This window comes from Sodiomyces alcalophilus (genome assembly GCF_042370955.1).
Source record: "Sodiomyces alcalophilus JCM 7366 unplaced genomic scaffold ACRALscaffold_4, whole genome shotgun sequence".
Classification (NCBI taxonomy): Eukaryota; Fungi; Ascomycota; class Sordariomycetes; order Glomerellales; family Plectosphaerellaceae; genus Sodiomyces; species Sodiomyces alcalophilus.
In genome coordinates this window covers 3687201-3708462 of record NW_027263535.1, presented here as the reverse complement: position 1 = coordinate 3708462, position 21262 = coordinate 3687201, and the positions used below count along the sequence as shown (strand labels likewise).

At 41.2% G+C, this 21262-nt stretch overlaps 3 protein-coding genes across 3 annotated transcripts; 2 read left to right on the top strand and 1 right to left on the bottom strand.

Annotated features, from left to right (window-relative positions):
* Positions 1–3124: 3124 nt before the first annotated feature.
* Positions 3125–4221, top strand: ACRALDRAFT_210704 (uncharacterized protein; the record flags this gene model as incomplete). The annotated part of the gene is made up of 3 exons (XM_071023318.1): positions 3125–3158; positions 3218–4130; positions 4176–4221. 3 exons carry the CDS (start codon positions 3125–3127, stop codon positions 4219–4221), a joined length of 993 nt encoding a protein of 330 aa, XP_070875149.1.
* Positions 4222–4304: 83 nt separating this feature from the next.
* On the bottom strand, positions 4305–5575 carry ACRALDRAFT_2027737 (uncharacterized protein; the record flags this gene model as incomplete). Its single annotated transcript, XM_071020487.1, has 2 exons — positions 4305–4538; positions 4628–5575. The coding sequence occupies 2 exons, from the start codon at positions 5573–5575 to the stop codon at positions 4305–4307; spliced, it is 1182 nt and encodes a 393-aa protein (XP_070875148.1).
* A 13176-nt stretch (positions 5576–18751) lies between these two features.
* Positions 18752–19559, top strand: ACRALDRAFT_210706 (uncharacterized protein; the record flags this gene model as incomplete). The annotated part of the gene is made up of 4 exons (XM_071023321.1): positions 18752–18805; positions 19292–19396; positions 19462–19477; positions 19546–19559. The coding sequence occupies 4 exons, from the start codon at positions 18752–18754 to the stop codon at positions 19557–19559; spliced, it is 189 nt and encodes a 62-aa protein (XP_070875147.1).
* Positions 19560–21262: the final 1703 nt, after the last annotated feature.

Genomic DNA, 21262 nt, shown 5'->3' with positions numbered 1-21262 from the left:
TCTATTCCTAAGAATAGCCGTATATAAGACCAGATCTCTAGGACCGCGTACGTGGTCACGTGATATCCATAACGTCCAGACCCGGAACACGGGTCTGCCGCTCTATACTAGCTAAGGTGTTATTTTAGTATTCTGTTTTATACGTAAGCGGTAGATAGAACGACCTTAACCTACACGAAGTTAGGTAATCAGGAGTGGATTCGTATAGCTCGTGTCTTTAGTATAATAACGGCCCTAGATCTTTCAGCACCCCTATTCTAAGCGGGGGTCTCTGCTAAAGAGGACTCTAATTAGATACTAAAACCCTTAGTTAAGCCCTGTATTTCAAGCGATTATATTAGTTTATTATTATACTTAAAGGCCTGTGTCTGCCGGTTAAATTAACTCTAAATCTATCGGATATATTAGTTTATAACTATATAGATATCGGAGGCCCTCTTTAATATTATAACGTAATAGGCAACGAATCCGCTATATTGATCCGTGAAGAATATAATCCGTACGTAGCCCTTAGAGGTTAGTTAGAACTCCGTGAAATCGATCGCCTACCTCTCGCCGGCGTAGCTTAGAGCTATACGGGTCCCGCGGCTTATTTAGCACTGGATCTTAGATTAGGCATAGGCGTTATAGTCTATCGTTCCTGGTCCCTTTAGTTTAACGCCCTATAACTGCTCTTCTAGGTGCTTTATTATATTAGGACTAGCGTGCCCTAAGCGGAGATGCTATAGGTTACTCTCGGCTTGGCTAGCTATTCTCTTAATCGGTTTTCGAAGGGGTTTCTTACTAGTCCACGAATAGACTAGTAAGATAGAATACTGGTAACCTGGAAGAGTAGCAGCTAGGGCGTTAGTGACTAGGAGGAGCTTTATAACGGTTTAATTATAGTGGATACTTAGCTTATAGGGGATTAATCGATCATAGCGGCGTATATAATTATTCAGCGGCTCCTAATCCTACTAGTAACCGTTTTAACGTATCTTCTTATTAGAGACTAAGTTATAGATAAAATCTTCGTAGTGGGCTATGTCTTTTAACCAGAACTTTATCGGGCCGGCCGCTCCTTCTCTTATAATAATAACGTCTTTATATCCTTAAATCGGCACCGTTATAGTGCCGGCGATTATAACGTTACTAGGGGGGGCCGGTCTATAATCCGTAAACCTGCTTTTATTATAGAAAACGTGGGAGGTGGCACCTAAGTCTAATATAGCGGACTGCCGTGAAGGATATACGGCGGCTAAGAGGGCGGCCGCCGGGGCTTCTAACCGGCGTGGTTCTATTCCACGGCTAGCGCCGCCGCTGCTATCTTCGTTATTATTATCGGTTACTTTGCCGCCGCGGCCACTAACTTTATTATTATTATCCGTTACTTTACCATTACTATAGACTTTATAGTCGGTAACGGCGGCTCTTATAGCCGTATATAGTCACGCCTCCTCAAAGACTTTATTATTATTATCGCCGCCACGGACTTTATTATTATTATTAGTGACTTTACTGCCGCTACGGGATTTATTATTATTATCCGTGGCGGCGGTCCTCTTCTTCTTATTTCGGGACCTAATCTTCTCCACGGCTCCCTATAGATCCCGGTCTATCCTAAGGGACTTCTCCACGAGCCTCCTAATAGAGTCGTTAGCTTAAAAACCCTCCGGCGCTAACTCTAGGAATAGAATCTAGTAGCCCTATAGATCGTGGCCGCGCTAGTAGCACGCGGGGCACTTATCCTTATTAAAAAGAGATTATCTACGCTTAGAGCTTATACGGTTAGTCGACTTACGTTTAGGGTAGGCGGTACGGCCCCGCTAAGCTCCGGTCCGGTTAGCCCTCCCGGCCCGTTATGGTCGGTTATTATCGTTACTTTCACCTAGGTTTAGGGCCGGGAAGGCTATAGTTCTATGGCTTCGAGTAGGCAGCACGTTAACTTATTCTACCGCCTTCTTCCTTTCCGCGATAAGGGTTATCGCCGATAGTATTTTAAGGTCTAGCGTTACTTCCTTTATATCCACCTAGTTACCTAGGGCAGGTCGTATAGCGTTAAAGAAATCGTTAATCTAAATCTCCCGGGGTTTATTATATATCCCGATATTATAATAGTCCTAAAGCCGGTCCTGCTAGTTATCTAGCTAGGCGGCCACCTTCCTTAGGTTATTAGGCGGCTTATTTTTATAAAGATTATAGTTATTTTAGAAGTCCTTTATACGGGTCGCGATATAGGGTACGGTATCGGCTTATACTATTATATAGATCCTTTCCGGGGTTATGCCCTTTATTAGGGCCTTCTATCTCTTCGCTACGATAGACTCTTCTACCCACTTAAGTATACCGTTAATACCTTTCTAGTAGGTCTTATAGTCCTTACGATCTTCTTTATATCGGTGGTAGTCTTCGGTATAGGCGGCCTTGCCTATAACTGTTAGCTCGGAGATATTAGTAGGCTGCCTATTAACGTTAGCGATAAAGGCGTAGGAGGTAAATTCGGGACGGGTAGCTCGCTACGGCCTTAGGATTAGATCGTTAGGGCGTAGGAAGTCCTAAACTCCGTTACTACGGGCCCTGACTTCGTAGAGGCGTTACTATAGCTCTTAGTCTTCGTGGCTTATATAGATAATCGTATTTAAGATTATAGTGGTTATAGCTATAGGCAGCCCGGCGTAAATAGCTTTAATAGGTTATTAAGCAAATAAGACTCTTAATTATTATAAATAGCGTATAACTTAATTACGTAAAATAGGCGATCGATCTATTAATTTAATTAACTCTATGGAAATCTCTAATCGTAGTGCTAAATTCCTGCCCTTATTCCTGCGGCAGATCCACTCCCACTTTCGGGCCCGGAATAACCCGTTCCGGACCTGCTTTGGGCCAGCCTGTGCGACATTTCCCTGCGTCCTTACTGACGTTTTCCTGCTTCCGGCTTCGGGAGCAAAGGTCCGATACAGTTGCCCTGCGCCCGGCAGATGTGATAACCCGGATCCGATATCCTGTGGAAGCTTACGAAAACTACGAGTCTTTCTTCCTTCAGACTAGGAACATCGCCGAGTCGCCTCTTTCGCCTCCCGCATTTCTGATTATAATCCCGCGAATACATAATTCTGCCCGGGTCCCGGCAGTAAACGCCGGAATGGCTCGGAGCGACACAAATACGTCAATGTCAAGTGAGCACAGGCTTTGTCAAACCTCGTGTCAGATTATTGCTAATGGTGTGGCCTATCAGGACGACACTTCATGGCCGGCCTTGGATCTGGTCTAACATCCGCCATTCTTCTTCAGCCCCTGGACCTGCTGAAGACAAGAGTACAGCAGGCAAATCATCGAAGCTTCGCGTTCCATCTCAAGCAAGTGGCATCATCCCCTGGAAGGATATGCGCCTTCTGGCGAGGAACTGTGCCTTCTGCTCTCAGGACGGGTTTTGGTTCTGCTTTGTATTTCACATCCCTAAACACGATACGCCAGCGTATATCTCAGACTTCCCACTGGGCCGGACCAGGTAGCCTCAACCCCAGGTTCTCGGCTCCTTCCTCGTCCTCCCTGCCCAAGCTCTCCCCCTGGGCCAACCTACTCGCCGGTGCAGTTGCCAGGACATTTGCTGGCCTCGCCCTCATGCCCTTAACAGTAATCAAAGTACGATATGAGTCAAGTCTATATTCATACGGCTCCATGCTACATGCGTCTCGGGATATCTATGCGACGGGTGGTATCCGAGGATTCTTTTCCGGGTTTGGTGCTACGGCTATCCGTGATGCTCCGTACGCCGGCACCTATGTTTTAATATACGAATTCCTGAAAAAGCAACTCAGCGTCGTGGCTACTAAAGGGTCAGCCTCTCCGCAAGATGAGTCGCACATATCACTCAAAACGACTCAGGCCGGGGTGATTAACTTTACGTCGGGTGTTCTAGCAGGTGGTGCCTGCTCGGTAATCTCCAATCCCTTTGATGCAATCAAGACCAGGATTCAACTGGAACCGTCGTCATATCTTAACATGTACCAAGCGTGCCATAAGATGGTCTCGCAAGAAGGCGTACGATCGCTTCTTGACGGACTAGTGCTCCGCATGAGTCGGAAAGCCCTCAGCTCCGCGCTGGCGTGGACATTGTACGAGGAATTGATGCGGAGAGCTGAGCATGGGTGGGGAATCAAAGTGGATTAGGCAGCAAATCACCAACACTGAAGCACGAGCCCAAGTATGAGGTACATTCAAGTTACAGAATTCAATTAAGAGCAAGAACATGCCCATGCCAACTCCACTTCCTGGAAGAACAACGGGAAATCACAAGAAACTTGTACGAATGAAGGTGATTGTTAAGCAGGCCGAGCGCCAGCAAGATACATGAGTAGGGCGGGCGACTTGCTCCGCTTGCGGTCGCTCTTCTTCCTCACCCATTCGAACTTCGTGTCGTCTCGCCCACGCCTCTTGTCACCCACCTCAAGGAGGAGCCTGCTGGACCTCTTTTCACGTAAATCCCGCGTATGGTTCCACAACGTGTCCTGCTCCCAGTTGGGCACCCATCGCTTGATGAGTACATAGTCGGGATCCTGTCAGATGGCACAAAGTTTGTGGTTAGCTAAGGTGGTGTTTTACGATGGCGAATTTGAGATCAGGGTGCTGGGCAGCGTAGGCTTACAATGTCAAGGTCATATTCAATATGAAACGTCCTCAAGGTTTCGATAGATAGATGCTTTCGTGCCATGCGAGTATATGTTTGGCGAGACATCTCGGCGGGCGGTGCCGCCGGAGCAGGAGCGGGGGCGGGATTCTCGGGAACTTTTTCCTTCTTCAAAATGGCTGTGATATGCTTTTCATCAAGGCCTGACTGGATCAGGTCCTCCTGGAGGCGCCGTTGGTATTCTTTTTCCCGCTCCGCCGCCTCTCTTTCTTCCCGAGCCATGCGCTCGCGTTCCTGCTGCTTGTACCGCTCCACAGCTGCTTGGGCTTCCTCTTCGCGCTGTTTCTTTAGCTCCTTTTCACGCTCTTCCTCTTTCAAGCGCTCCAGTACTAGTTCTCTTTTAATACGTTCTTCTTCTTTTTCACGCTCTTCTCGAGCGCGGATTTCGTCGAGCTCCCGTTTGGCGCGGCGTAGTTCTGCTTCATCTCGTGACTGTTTCTGTGCGCGACGCTCATCTTCATCTCGCAATTGGTTGAGCTTCATCTCTTCGAGTTCCCGCCTCAAGCGTTCGGCCTCAAACTCCTGACGGCTAATCAAGTCTGCCGTTGGGCGAGACCGAGAGAGGGAGCGCTGACGAGGCGGCACCACCTGCAGCTGGCGGTAGTCATCTTCATCGTCAGAGCGCTCGTGGTAGAAGCGATTATTGTTGATGATAACAGGATGAGATGCCGGAGCTGGAGGAGATTGGGGTGAGTTGGGCTGACGAAAGCGTTCTCGTGACCTAGAGCGGGTTCTGACAACAGTTCTCCCGGGAACTAGGTAAGCGCCAGCCTGGCGGTCTGCAGCAAAGTAGCTGACAGGTCGTTCGCGAGGTGCTTCCACATAGTTGTAAGGTGGAGAGGCGTGGCGCCTTGAACTCCGGACGTGGACGTCGAAATCATCATCGTCAGAATAGAAGTCACTCATCTTGCCGGGGTGGGGACTTGTTCAGCCTTGGGATGACTGTAAATTACTTGGTTAGTTGTGTCGTGAAAGTGCAGGCAGGGTGGAGGAAAACCAGTCACTATCTCACGTTATATGCTATATCGTCGGGTAGGGGTATCTCCACTCTAGTTGATCATATACTGACAAGAAATGTCGAAAAGACGAATAAGGAAATGGCAAAGAACTCTAATGCTGCGCTCCTTTCTTATTCGATAGAGCCACGGGGCCACTGATTTGGAAATAGAGCCCCTTTCAAGCGTCGAGATTCGAAAGGAAAGGCGGCAGAGCTACATCGGAAGGGGCGGTCTCGCCATTTATGATGTCCCCCCCCCCCCCCCCCCCTTCTTCTTTTCCCTCGGGGAATCTCCTCCCCCGCATCTCCTCATAGTCAGCGTGCAGTTATGCTAAGTGCTGTATTATCCGTATCTGCGCTAATAACGTAGCGCCTCTCTGTTTCTATATTTATCGGAAATGAGCTAATAAAGGGATATTCCATGGGTACGGTTAGTCCGACTGGGGCACTTGGTTATTCCGACTGGGGCAGTACTGATAATACCTGACGCCAGCCGTTATCACTGCTTTTTATACCTAGATACTTATAGACACGTATTAAGCGTATCGTCGTTACGATTAACTAAGCGTATCGTTGTTACGATTAACTAAGTGTATCGTCGTTGCGATTAATTAAGTATATCGTTAGTATCGTCTCTACGATTAATTAAGCGTATCGTCGGGACCGTTGCTATGATTAATTAACCGTACCGTCGTTACGATTAATTAAGTGTATTGTCGTTGCGATTAATTAAGTGTATTAATTAAGTGTATCGTCGGCAGAGCATTGAAAAAATTACATTACAAATTACATTACATTACGTGTAATTTGTAATGTAATTTTATAATCTAAGGGGAAAAATTACACTTTTTTTAGTGTAGTTTGTCTATATATTAAACGATATATTTTACTTAAATTAGTATATACTCTGTATTCTAGAGCGGCTATAATATAATATATATATTTAGGATTAGGTATATAGATTTATAATACTATTTAGTCTATATAATATAGATTAAGATACTCTTATAACTAGCTGCTTTTATACTAGATGCCATAAAGAGTTAATATAAACCTATAAACTTAGCCAGACTATTAAAGTCACTATTAATATAAGCTATAGTAATAAAAATAACTTAATAACAAGGGGCTATAGTATATATTCCAGGGTACTATACTTTATTACGTGTTTACTAATTTAGATAAACTATCTAAATTAATTAATATATAATAATAATCTTATAATGTAGATAATATAGGTATAAAGTATATAGATCTAGTTAATAAGCTAGAGCCTAAGTCTACTTTATAAAACTACCTCCTTTATTAAATAAAGCCGTATAAATTATTAAACTTATTATAATCAAAGGAAAGTCTATGAACTTTAGTTAAGGAAAATATATTATAGTACAGCCTTAATAGGTTATAATCTTAGAGCTGTCGCTATGTTATCGTTAAATAAACGCTGACTTTAAACCAAGACTTTGATTTACGTGATTAAACTAAGTCTCTTAATATCTATAATACAATAGGTTCGAATTAGTAGCCTACACGTGGCCACTAGTCTGATTATATAGCCACGGCTCTACTATCGTCTCGTTACGATCATCTATATAGAAAGACGTATTGTTAGTATTATAGCAGTTGCCTTTAGCCTAGAACTACTATAGAGTAGCTTTCTTTTATAAATTACTATTACTATAGATATAGTAAATTTATTTATAGAAACAGATTATATATTCCCGAATTAGAACCATTAGGGTCTTAAAGTCTATAATATAACTTAAGTATCCTAAAATAATAACTTATCTAGCCTAGCTTAGAAGTAGTCTTCTTACTGTTTTCTACCTAATACTATATCCTTTTCCCGACTTATATAATATCCACTTAGCTATACTTCTGATAGTTCTATAATACTTATATTCACGTAGTATAATATCTTCTAATAATATTATATATACTAAGGCTATTAGAGCTCGAAAGAAATAAGAATAAATAGTATATTGATAGATATGGAATAACCGGTGTATTAAGATAAATAAATAAATAGTCTTAATATATATATTAATTTTAATGTTATCTTAACCTATTAAGATAAAAGTATATAAAACGATATCCTATTCTTTTATTATATATACTAAGTTATATTATAAGATAGTATTTCTTTACCTAGTGTATTTACCCCTTCCAAATATAGTAATACTCCTAGGGCTTAGATAAATTTCTTATATATACTCTTATATAGATACATATTTAACTTATTAAATCTATATCGCCACGATTATATTAAATATATAGATACTATAAAAATAAACATTTCTTCAAATACTAAACCTCTTAATATGTATATACATATAAGTATATCGCTACTAGTATTAGTTTAGTATTTTACTTCTAGAACCAGTTATTATTTAGTTTATATATAATATAGTAAGTAAAATATCTAGAAGTATATATATATAGTTATAACCAGTAGTTTCTAATATCTAGTCTTATTAATACTGCCCTGGTTAGAGTAACTAAGTCCCCTAGTATAATTAACTATACCTTCTAACTAATAATAGGTTTCTATTTCTAGCTAGCTATATAGATCTTTAATATATAGTCTACTAAGTCTTCGAGAATAGCATCCTAAATACTTAAACTACTAGATTCGAGGTAGTAATAATATTGTATATACTAAGTCTATAATATTTAAAACTCTAATAGCTTACTAAATGCTTTTATATTTAAGATAATAACTATTAAGCTTTTTAATATATAATCTAAATATATTACTAGGCTTAAAATATATAGTATCTTATATACTTATATCTACACTTAATTATACTTATTCTGAATATATACTATGTATTATATTAATGCCTGATATTAAAAACTATTATATAGATAGAGGTAGAAGAATCAGGAATATAAATCTATATATAGCTTAATACTGATTTGTTTATATTAATAACTTAGTAATATAGCTATGCTTTAATTATTAATATATACAGTGAATAATATAAAGATATAAGATATAAGAAGAGATAAAAGTATATTAAATAATATAAGTATCTATAACGTAATAAAGAAGGGAAAATATAATAACGGGTCTACTATATAATATAAAAAAGCTTTTACCAAGTCTACTATTCAATAGAAAGAAGCTTACTACTACTGGTTTAATATAGCTTTCTCTGTAACGAAAGGAAAGTCCGTAGACTTTAGTTAAGGAAAAGATATCATAGAAAAGGCTCGATAGCTTAGTATCGCAGAGTGATCGCGGTATATTCGTTAACCAAGCGCTGACTTCAAACCAAGACTTTAACTTAAGAGATGAAACTGATCCCTTAACGCGCGTACAGAGATAGGTTCGGATCGGTGGTCCGTGCGCGGCTATCGGTCCGACTATATGCCGATAGGTCTACGATTATGTTGTTATACTGGTGCCCCCCCTGATAAGTCTAGTCCTATAGACTTATATTATCGTGATGCCTTTAATTACGCGTTTATCGCGATTAATTATCTTTATCTGGTTCTATGCGAGCCCTTATTAAAAACCCGTAGGAAAAAAAGAGTGGCCGCTCCCTTATTTACTTATTCGTCGGCGTTCTATCGCCGACTATATGCCTCGTGATTTATCCGAATATTACTATAGAAACTCCGCGATGCTTATTATTATTGCCTATGGTTATCTAACCTTCCGCGGATATTATGCCTAACCCCAGGCACCTATTCGTTACGAGTATATAGTTCCTTCGCGTAATTCTCCTTATAGCTCTTAATCTTCCTTCTATAATCATCTTCTATTATTATAATCGCTGACCGTTCGCCGATTATTAATTTCGTCTATCTATCGTTACTATTATTATTATTAACGCCGACCCGTCGTTATTATATCGTCGGTTAATCTATAGGTTACTATAGCTCTGCGTAAGCTTAAATATAATACTAATAAGGGCTAGGAATTAGCTATTAGGGACGAAGCTCCCTGCTTATTCTGCGTGTCCTAGTTAGACGCCTATATTAGCGTTAACTGCTTCGATAAAGCTAGTGATAGCACCGGCGTTAGTCGCTATATCGCCTACGCCCGCGGCTATTAAAAATACGTCACTATAGGTCCGCCGACTCTTCGGCGTTTTTCCTATACTAATTAGCGTTAGATTCCGGATTTCTTACTAGGCGCTGCTTAGTTACTATAGAATAGCAGTAAGCGCGTTTATATAATAGATAATAACCTAATACTAATAGCTCGGCGTCGCGCCTATAAGCGTATTTCTAAGGCCTATAAGTGGTTTCGCGTAGTTATACACCGCGGTAAGAAAAAGCTTACTGCTAAGGATATAAGTTCTTTTTCTGGTCGCCGAGCGTTCGGCTATATTCCTGATAGTTAGTAGTCGTAGATACTGGTTTTAGATAAGATCTTATCCTTATATTCTATAATAACGGTTAACTTTATATACCGTCTTAGTTATATTAATAACGCCGAAGCGTCGGCGTTACTAGACTAAACCCGTCCTCCTTATAAGGGCGACCTCCGTAACGTTAAGTCGCTTATCTCTTTTATTAAGGATTCAGCGATAAACGGTTTCCGCCCGTTTAACCGCGAGGATCGCTTACGCGGCCTTAAGGCGTTCCCTTCGCTGGATAGGCTCGCTAACCTATTAGCAGCTATAAATAACCCTTAACGCCCTGCCCTGGCACGTTATTTCGCTGGTAGTTTGGCGGCTACTCGCTATGGCTATACTGCCTCCGCCGATAGCGATAATAACCCTTTCGCCGATAGCTCTAATAAGGCTATTAAGCCTACCTCTCGCCCTACGGCTTGTCCCCGCCGTCCTGCTTATCGTTAAACTTCTTTATCGGCTATTAATACTCCGGCTAGTAACGCCGAGTACACGCCGCTAATATTCGCCTTTTCCGATAAAGAGGATATTCCTTATTATCGTATTCGTATACCTTATCGCCGTGCCACCGTTACTCCGTCGGGCCCCGATAATAACGATAATACCGCTATTAATATCGATAATAAAACCGATTTTCACGGCTTTAGTAACTAAGTTTCTTTTTTATTTCGCCGAGCAATCGCCGGCAATAATCGCCTAAAATAGCGTTAAACTTTATTCTAATAGTTTAGGATTTAGGACTAATCGGAGCTTAACTCCGTTTATTTAGTTACTATAAAGAAAAAGGTTATTATAACCTGTAATTAAGTTCTTATTTTTATATCCGATAACCCTTCGGCGCCTTATACTATCTTATAGTTATCCTACTTTTTATATATATGCTTTTTATGCTTTTAGTACCTTTTCCGGATCCCTAGAGCGTTCTTTAGATGGTCCTCTGGTTCTTAGGTATTATACTCTACCGGCTAGCCTGCTTACTTTATAAGATAAAACGTTTTCCCTTATTCTTCTTTATAACTAATAATATCTTTTACCTCCTATTTATCTTACTCCTCCCCTAGAGGCGGGAGATCTTTTACCGATAGCTTTACAGCTACTCGGTCTTTCTATGGTTCTAATAAGGATACCGGGAATATATCGTATATCCTCGCGTACTGCGTAGGAAGGCGAACCCTATACGCCTACTCGCTAATCCTTTTAGTTACCTATACCCGAATATATCGCGGTGCTAGCTTCGACCCTTACCGGAATCGGAAGTTCTTTATGGATAGTCTAACGATATCGCCTACCTTATACTGCTATAGTTAGTGGCGCTTATTATAGTGCCAAGCCTAATACTCCGTAGCACGCGCCTAGTATTCGCGGACCTTCCGCCGAACCTCCGCTAGTTTCTTAATACATTCTTAAACGCCTTATACCCGGGTATTATCCCTAGGTCGAATATACTCTATTATACGTGGATAGTACCTATATAACGCTTTATATAGCGAGGTACTAAGCGAGGAATACTTATTATTATTATAGGCGAACCCTGCTTTTAATAACTAAATAGGCTATTATATTATCGCGTTACCGGCGATTATTCGTAGGTACTTAATTAGGAACTAATATATTTATTCCGTTTTATTATCCGTTTATAGGTGGTATATAGTAGATAGTCGCTAAGCGTTTACCTACTTACGGTAGAACTCTATCTAAAACTAACTAATAAATAGCTTATCCTAGTCTATTACTATACTCTTTAGGCTACCGAATCGGTACTTAATTTCCTTATATAGTAGCGCCGCTAGCTAGGGTGCTATTAGGTCCTTTTATATAAGAATAAATAGAGTATACTTTATATACTAGTTAACGATTACTAGGATAGCGTTATACGTTTACCTATCTACCCCTTTTATAGGTAGTAGACCCGTGATAAAATCTATACTAATCTCTTAGAACGGATATATAGGTAACGGCAGCGTTTATAGCTAACCGTATAGCTTATACCATAGCACCTATACTCCTTAACACGCCGAATATACGGCGATATAATTACGAACGTCCGCCGCTAAGTCCACTTAGTAGAACTTTCTTAAAATCTGCTCGAGTATCTTATTCGCTCCTACGTGCCTAGCCCTAGGGTTATCGTGGTGCTATCGCAGGACCTCCGCCCTTAGGGCGCCCTATACAGGTAGTACTAACCGTCCCTTAAATAGTAGTATATCCTTATCTCTAAGAGAGTACCCCGCCCTCTTTCCGGTCCCCTAGCGAATATTCTTAATTAAGGATATATAATCCGGGTTAGTAGTCTATAGCCCTTTAACCAGATCTTTTAGTTCCTTACTAATAGTATACCGACCTGCCGTTTTATTCCTAGCTAGCTCTTTAGCTATAGAATATAGGATATACTAATCCGGTATTATAGTAACCCTAGCCTTAGCCTTAGGCGTCGGCGATATCTTATCGGCGACCCTTTATTAGGTAGTCGCCTTATACCCTATATCTTATATTTAGGAGCGGGTAATAGTAGTAACGATAACACGCCGGGTGCTATTAGTAGGATATAGGGGTTATAGCCCTTTTCCGTCCTTATTTCTTAAGCTAGGCAGGGCCCCCTCCTATAGAGTCTATGCCCGCTTACGCTTACTAAGCCTATATTCGGGTAGCGTTACCTAAGCGGCTTAAACGCATATAATCTTTACCGCGTTACTTATTAGGGTAAGGTGGATACTCGCGATCCCTTAACGAACGCTTATTAGGAGGTCGCTAACTAGTTATAATCTTTATAATAGGGTAGGAAGTATATTATTATATAGCGTCTTATCTACTATATAATCCGGCCGTCTTAATAGGCCGTTTACCGGGTTTATCTTATCTAGACGGTATTATACCTCGAAGTTAAATAACGATAATCGGTATACCTATTTAGCGAGCCTTCCGCGAAGGTCCCGCGCTAGCGTGTTTAGTACGCCCTTAAGCGCCTAATAGTCCGTTAGCACCGTGAATACCTGTCCCGTGCCTTTGAGATAGTGGCGCTAATACTTAAGGCTCTTTATTATAGCTAATAGCTCCTACTATCCTATACCCTATTATTACTCTATTTCGGAAAGCTTCCGCGAGAAGTAGGCGACCGGTTACTATCTAGTCTTATACTTCTAACTTAGGATCCCGGAAATAGCCTTATTTAAGGCGTCCGTCTTAACCCTTATATCTAGTACTGGGTTCTAGTGCAGTAGAATAGTCGCTAACCCGAAAGCGACCTTTAGTAACTTAAACGCCCGCTTAGCGTTATCCGGGAACTTAAAAGGTCCTTTTTTTTACCCGCCTAACTGCCTTTTAATAGCGTAGTTAATAGCGTGGTGACTCTAGAGTATCCCTTAATAAACCTCCTATAAAAATTAGTAAAACCAAGGAAAACTTAGATATACCGGAATAACTCGGGCGCCGGCTACTTAGTAACCGTACGCACGCGTTCCGGATTTATCGCGATACCTTTATGGGTTACTATAAACCCTAAGAAGTCTACTCGGTTATATTAGAATTTATACTTCGATAGCTTTATATATAGCTAGGCCCTATAAAGCCGATCTAAGACCTTCTTTAGGTCCTTTATATACTATTCCTTTAATATAGAATATATAAGGATATCGTCTAGGTAAGCGATATAATATATATCTACTAAACCGGTAAGCGCTTAGTGAATATACGCCTAGAAGGTAGCCGGAGTATTTATTAGCCTAAATAGCATAACCGTATACTCGTAGTGGCCGTATCGCGTTCTGAACGCCGTCTTCTAGCGGTCCTCTTTCTTAATCCGGATCTTATAGTAGGTATCTCGGATATCCACCTTAGAAAAGTACTTTGCCCCGGCGAGCCTATCTAATAGCTTACCGACTAAGGGCAGAGGGTACCTATTCTTAATCGTTATAGCGTTTAACCCTTAATAATCGATATAGAGTTATAAGCTACCGTCCTTTTTAGGCACGAATAGCACTGGTAAGCCTATAAGGCTTATTAACTATTAGATATAACCGCTCGTTATCCCTTCGGCAATATATTTCTTTAGCTCCTCTAGCTAGGCTCGAGATAAGGGATATAACGGCCCGAATAGCGGTTCTTCCTGTTTTATAAGTTAATCGTGTATTTAGCGTCCTTTAATAAGGGCAGCTCCTTTACGGCCTACTCTAAAAATACGTCTTAGTAGTCGGCGATTTCCGGCGGTAGTTTAACGACTAGTCCGTATATCACCTTATCGTTATCTATAGACGGAATAGTTATATCCGGCCTCCCTGCTGCGATAATAGTAGCGGTAGCGATATATATAACGTATACCTTCGCGCGCCTTTTAATAACCTCGCGAGCCTATAGCTTAGGGTCTATAATTAAGATCGGTCCGTAAACGAATATTCGGCGAGCCCTATTAATTATAATACCTTCTTAACCTATACTATCGTTTAAGAGTAGTAATTATCCGGTACCCTTAGGTCGATCCGTATATAGGAAGACCCTTTTTAGTAAGCGTGGCCGCCCTTCTGCGTCTAGTAGATAGAAGGCTAAGCCGTACGCTCCGCGGACCCTTGCCAGGCTACCGTCGAAGCCTTTCATTTCTAGGGTCTTAACCTCTAGAAGCGGCTTTAACCCTAGGCGTTCTATTAACGCCGGGCTAATAATATCCGCCTATATATAGGTATCTAAGTCCACGCTAAACTTAATCTCCTTTCCGTAACGGATTATTATCGTTAGAGATCTTATTACCTTACTAACTATAATCGCTGGCCGGTTATTAGGCGTAGGTCCGGCCCCCTTATTACCTACGCTAACTCGTTTCCCGACGAATAGAGTTCCTTAACCAGAATATTATTATCGAGGTCGTTATATATAGCGTGTATATTATTAATACGGGCGCGAGCCTTCGCTGCCCTGTTATCGGTTATCCGTTATTCCTTATTATTATAGTAGTCCTTAGAACGGTAACCCTTTTTGCCGTAGTTATAGCACTCGCCTATAAAGGTATATATACTAGGCTACGCTTATAAAGGCTCTAGGCCCGAGCCCGATGCCTTTTAACCTATTAGGGGCGCCCCCTTCGAGTCTTTACCTGGCTCGGCGGGCGTACGCCGACTAGTCGCCGGAGTGCTTACCCGGCTTAAGTGATTATCCGAACGCTAGAAGTTCGATAAGGTCCTTTTATAACCGGTATCCGACCGCTTATTACTCGCCTTCTTAATAGGGCTTATATCCTAGAATAGCTACGCCTCTTAAGCTAGCGTTATAGCCTTATCTAGTTTAGTTCTCCGCTCTAATATCTTATCCTTAATACGTAGGGGCAGCCAGCTAAAATAGTCGTAGGCACGCTCTTTGCTTCCGCTCGTCTCCTGGCCTAATAGCCTGTGTAGGTTATCCTACCGTTTAAATAGCTTTATCGGCGTTATATCGCCGGTTATTCGTAGCTTACGAAGTTCCTTATAGTAATAGTACCGTTATATATCCCGGGATAGATACTCTTACCGAATAAACGCTATAAAGTCGTTCTAATTCGGGTTAGCGATCTTCCTGGTATAGTGCCTCTAGGATGTCTAAAAGGCGTATTCGAGCTTCGTTAAAGCCTATTCGATCTGCTATAGCACTAAGGCACTAGGTCTAAACTGGTTCCTAGCCTTAATCGCTACTAACTAATCGTCGATTTCTGTAACTATAAATAACTCTTTAATTAGCTTATAATTATATACTAGCGGTTTTTCGTAATCGCGCTAGGGCGCTAGTCGTTTAGCGAGCTTCTTTATAATTACTCGATTAATCTCGCTTTATTACTAGAGATATTACGAAAATATCGTAATTAACGCCTTTTACGTTAACGTCGAGGGGCTAGCGACGGATCGCCGATCGACCTATAAACCGCTATCTTCGGGACTAAGCGTAACCGCCGTATCCGTGGACCCCTTATTTTTATCCGGTCCCTGCTCGGGTACCATCGTTATTAATTTCGGTATAACGGGCGCCTACTTAGCGTCCTTATTAGCTCCCCCCGAGGGGACGCTTATTCCTTGAGTCCTTCTCGGTAGTATCTTCGGCCTAACTACCTTAAAGGTATAGAAGTTAAAGAATTATAACGAAAGGAAAGTCCGTAGACTTTAGTTAAGGAAAAGATATTATAGAAAAGGCTCGATAGCTTAGTATCATAGAGTAATCATAGTATATTCGTTAACTAAGCGCTGACTTTAAAACCAAGACTTTAACTTAAGAGATTACACTGATCCCTTAACGCTCGTACAGAGATAGGTTCGGATCGGTGGTCCGTGCTCGGCTCTCGGTCTGACTATATGCCGGTGGGTCTGCGAATTTCTCGTTATAATACTATAACCTAATAAATAAGAGATGACTAGAGAAGGGTAGTCTAGAGGATATAATACGTATAATGTTTAAGCGTAGATAAGGGGATAGCCGTCCTATAGCCTGGATTAATAATACGCCTTACTAGGAGCTGAATAGCCGAATGCCGATCTACTCTCTTTAGCTACTTAAGGTAATTAACCGTATTAAGAGAAGTCGCTTTATTCCTATTACTTACTACTTCGATACTCACTTTATTAGTCTGATTATAGATTAAGAGATATAGTGTATATATAGATATAATAGTATTTTGAATACTAGTGATACTAAGGACCGCCTTTTACAGTTATTTAAGTACGCTATAGGTTAGCTGCGTAGTATTAGTATACCTAATAAAGCCGTCTCTAGCCTTACTCGCCGTTTCTATATTATTCCCGGTCCTTATTAGACGGATAATTACTTATACGGCCTCTTTATTATTAAGTGGATACAAGCTATTATCTAGGAGGGCTACTTATTCCCTTAAAGCTCGAAGATTTACCGGTTCGTATAAGGACGCTACTACTCGAATAACGGTATACCTTACGCCTATTATATTAAGGAAGAATAGCTATCCTATATTAGAGTAATTCTTGGTTTTGGCTATTAAAAGATACTGGCGGTCCCGGTGGTCCCTTAGTCCCCTCTGCCACTACCCCCTAAGAGTATAGGTTTTACCCTTATTCATAAACCTGTTATTAAGTCTAAGCCTGCTACCCCTGGTTCCTCTGATTAGGTTAAGAAGAAGACTTAGGCCCTAGTTATAAGTGCTCCTAAGTTATAGGAGCCCAAGAAAGATACTAGTATTCCGGTGCGTTTTAAGATACCTAAGGCTATCTCTAAGAAGCCCTTATCACCGGTCACGCCTAAGAAGATCACTAAGGTCACGAAGAGTCCTAAGAAGACCCCTAAGTCCTCTAAATCTTCTAAGTTTACTGGTATTAACCTAAATAGCTACGAGATTATTTAGATATCGCTAAAGAAGGTCTTAGTGTAGCCTAGGAAGATTAATATCTAGCGTAAATAGATTAAGGATATAAAGGAGTATAGTAAGGGCGTCGAGATATCTTATAGCTATCTATTCTATAGACTATATAATCCTCGCCCTATAGACTCTTATATTAGTCCGATTAGACCTAGCTTGTTTGCTTAAGATAATTAGGTTTATTTATATAATAGTGTTTACTAGGCGATACTTTATAATACCGCCGTTAATAGTTCTTTATATATACCGCCTTTACGCGCAATTCCCTAGGAAGGATAGTTACGGTATAACGCTAGGATTAAGTAGGATAAGGATATAGTTATGGCCACTATAAAGCGAGTATATACTAAGAAGGAGGATTATATAGTCGGCGGACGGACTCTCTATAAGCGTAAGTAAGTCTTTAGAATAGTTTTACTAGACTATACTTAGCTTAATCAGGGTAACCTAATTATATTTAGATATATTATAGCTATGAGGATATAAGTAAAATAACTAGGGCCGATTATAGAGGGGTGGATTAGAGACCTAGTGCTATATCGTTAGGATATCACGTAACGTTATAGGACGCGCGTATCTTTTTTATTTATCTTATATATTATATATACATAGCGACGCCACCTAGACATAGAGGATAGTTATTATCCTATATAATTATTATCCTTTTAACCCTAAGTTTTGCTATATTTATTATATTCACTTCGTTTAAGCTACGTTACCCTGATTAGAGTAGCGCGCACCTCTAGGAACCTCTTTTAAAGGTCTCCTTATTATATGTGTTGTTTTAGTTATATGCACTTCGTGGTCTTAAGCACTCCTGTTATCGAAGACTTATCCGAGATTATACTGCCTAAGCCGTTCTGCATAGTAACGGCATCGCCTTTCTTTAGTATTATAGCGGTATCTATCCTTTACTAGGCCTTAGTCTCGCTATTTTCCTCCTCCTTAAGTTTATTTCCGGAGGCACTATCTTTATCGGCGTTATACTTATATCCCTATCCTACTATATTAGCACTATTATACCGCTAAGAGATCGTTCAAAGACTATAGGGGACTTATAGCCACCTTTAATAGGATAGCGATTATTCCTTTTAGCCTATTTAGTTAACGCTTTAATCTAGCTAACATAGCGTTTCTACCGCGGTAGCGGCTCGCAGGGCACGCACGCCTAGCGGCGCGCTTAAAGGATACTACCGCCGCTATAAGCCGACCACGAGCCTACCTAAAGTTAGCGCGGTATAGTATCGGCACCTCTAAGGACACGACTTATAACCGCGCCGTCCCTACCCTTATTAATAGCCGCTATAAGCTCCCGGTAATATTCTAGGGTAAGGATATTCCGACTAGGGCAATTGGATATTCCGACTAGGGTCCTACTAACAATGCCTGACGCCAGCTGCAACAACTTCCTCTTCTGCCTAGATACTTACAGACACGTACACAATTAATTAAGCGTATCGTCGCTACGATAAATTAAGAGGCAGGATATTCCGACTGTACTATTTGGATATTCCGACTATAGTTCTGAGATAGACCCACTTTCTTCCTATTTCGGAATGACAGACATAGCAACGGTCGCAAACCACTCTAACGCCTTTTAACGCCTTTTAACGCTTTAGATTAATTTGATTACTTAGATTAATTTAATCGCTTAGATTAATTAAAGGCAGTAACTGAAATGATTTTGACTGCTCGATTAAGAACAGCGATTCTATTTCGTATCTATTTACCACTAATTAGGGCCTCTTTACAGAATCCAGTTCCCCGTCACTTATCCTTATATATCTAGCCGACTCCTGCCGCTGCTCCTGTTGTTTGTTGTTGTTGTTATTGTTACTACTGTAATTAACGGATAAGCTTATTCGTTCGATTAAGGCCGATCGTAGAAGAAATCGCTCCGCGACCTCCGCCAGTAATAACAGCTCCACGACCTCTTCCACGACCTCTTCTATGACCTCTTCCACGACCTCTTCCACGACCTCTTCCACGACCTCTTCCACGCCCACGGATATCGCCTTGTTGTTATTGTTGTTGCTGCTATTATAAGGCAAGGAAAGTAGGTAGTAGAAGCGTAATCGCTTGTTAATTAAAGTTGATTGATAATGATCGTGATGATGGCTTAATGGGTTGAATTAGCGATCATAACTTTGTGTGTGTGTGTGTGTGTGTGGTCTAGGACGTAAAAGTTAATTGGCCGGAAAAGTGGACCCATCGGAACTACAGTCGGAATATCCAAGTAGTATAGTCGGAATATCCTGCCTCTAAATTAAATATATCGTGGCTACGATTAATTAAGTGTATCGTCGGTATCGTCGCTACGATCGATTAAGTGTATCGGGTCGCATAGGCTGGCCTAAAGCAGGTTCGGAGCGGGTTATTCCGGGCCCGAAAAGTAGGAGTGTATCTGCCGCAGGAATAAGGGCAGGAATTTAGCACTACGATTAGAGATTTCTATAGAGTTAATTAAATTAATAGATCGATCGCTTATTTTACGTAATTAAGTTATACGCTATTTATAATAATTAAGAGTCTTATTTTTACTCGATAATCTTTTAAAGCTATTTACGCCGAGCTGCCTATAGCTATAAGCATAACCTCTAATACGACTATCTATATAAGCCACGAAGACTAGGAGCTATAGAAGCGACTCTATAAAGTCAGGGCCCGTAGTAACGGAATCTAGGACTTCCTACGCCCTAATGATCCAGCCCCTAGGCCGTAGCGAGCCACCTATCCCGAATTTACTTCCTACGCCTCTATTACTAACGTTAACAGGCAGCCTACTAATATCTCCGAGCTAACGGCTACAGGCAAGGCCGCCTATACCAAAGACTACCGCCGATATAAAGAAGATCGTAAAGACTACAAAACCTATTAGAAGGGCTTTAACGGTATACTTAAGTGGGTAGAGGAGTCTATCGTCGCGAAGAGACGGAAGGCCCTAATAAAGGGCACGACCCTGGAAGAGATCTACGTAGTAGTATAAGCCAACGCTATACCCTATATCGCGACCCGTATAAAGGACTCCTAAAGGAACTACGATATATATAAGAATAAGCCGCCTACTAACCCTCGGAAGGTGGGCGCCTGGCTAGATAATTAGCAGGACCGGCTTTAGGACTATTATAATGTCGGGATATATAATAAGCCCCGGGAAATTTAGATTAACGATTTCTTTAATGCTATACGACCTGCCTTAGGTAACTGGGTGGATATAAAGGAAGTAACGCTAGACCTTAAAATAGTATCGGCGATAGCCCTTATCGCGGAAAGGAAGAAGGCGGCGGAATATCTTAACGTGCCGCCTACTCGAAGCCATAGAACTATAGCCTTCCTGGCCCTAAACCTAGGTAAAGGCGACGATAATAAAGGGCTATAACGGACCGGGAGGGCTAACCGAAGCGGTGACTAGACCGGAGCCTAGCGGGGCCGTAGTGCCTACCCTAAAGGTAAGTTAACTAACCGTATAAGCTCTAAGCGCCGGTAATCACTCTTTTATAAGGACGAGTACTGCTACGCACTATTATTCGGCACTATACCAGGACCCAAAACCATACGGTTCCAGATTAGTGCTAGCACTATACGGGCACTAAACCCGTATAGCGCCGGATTAGTGCTAGCCCTATACTGGTACTAAACCAGTATAACGCTAGACCGGTGCTAGCACCGTCCTAGTATTATACCCAGTATAGCGCCTAGCCTTAGATAGCCCGAGGTTCCCCCGTAGATATACACGACCGGAACCTCGCCCTCTTCTTTAAAGAATCTATCCTATTTATATATTATTTACTATACCCTAAAGTTACCTAACTTAAATCCTCCTATAGGTCCTATAGTACTGGCTAGCTAGAGATATATACGGTTAGTATATATTAAATAGTAGTAACTAGAAT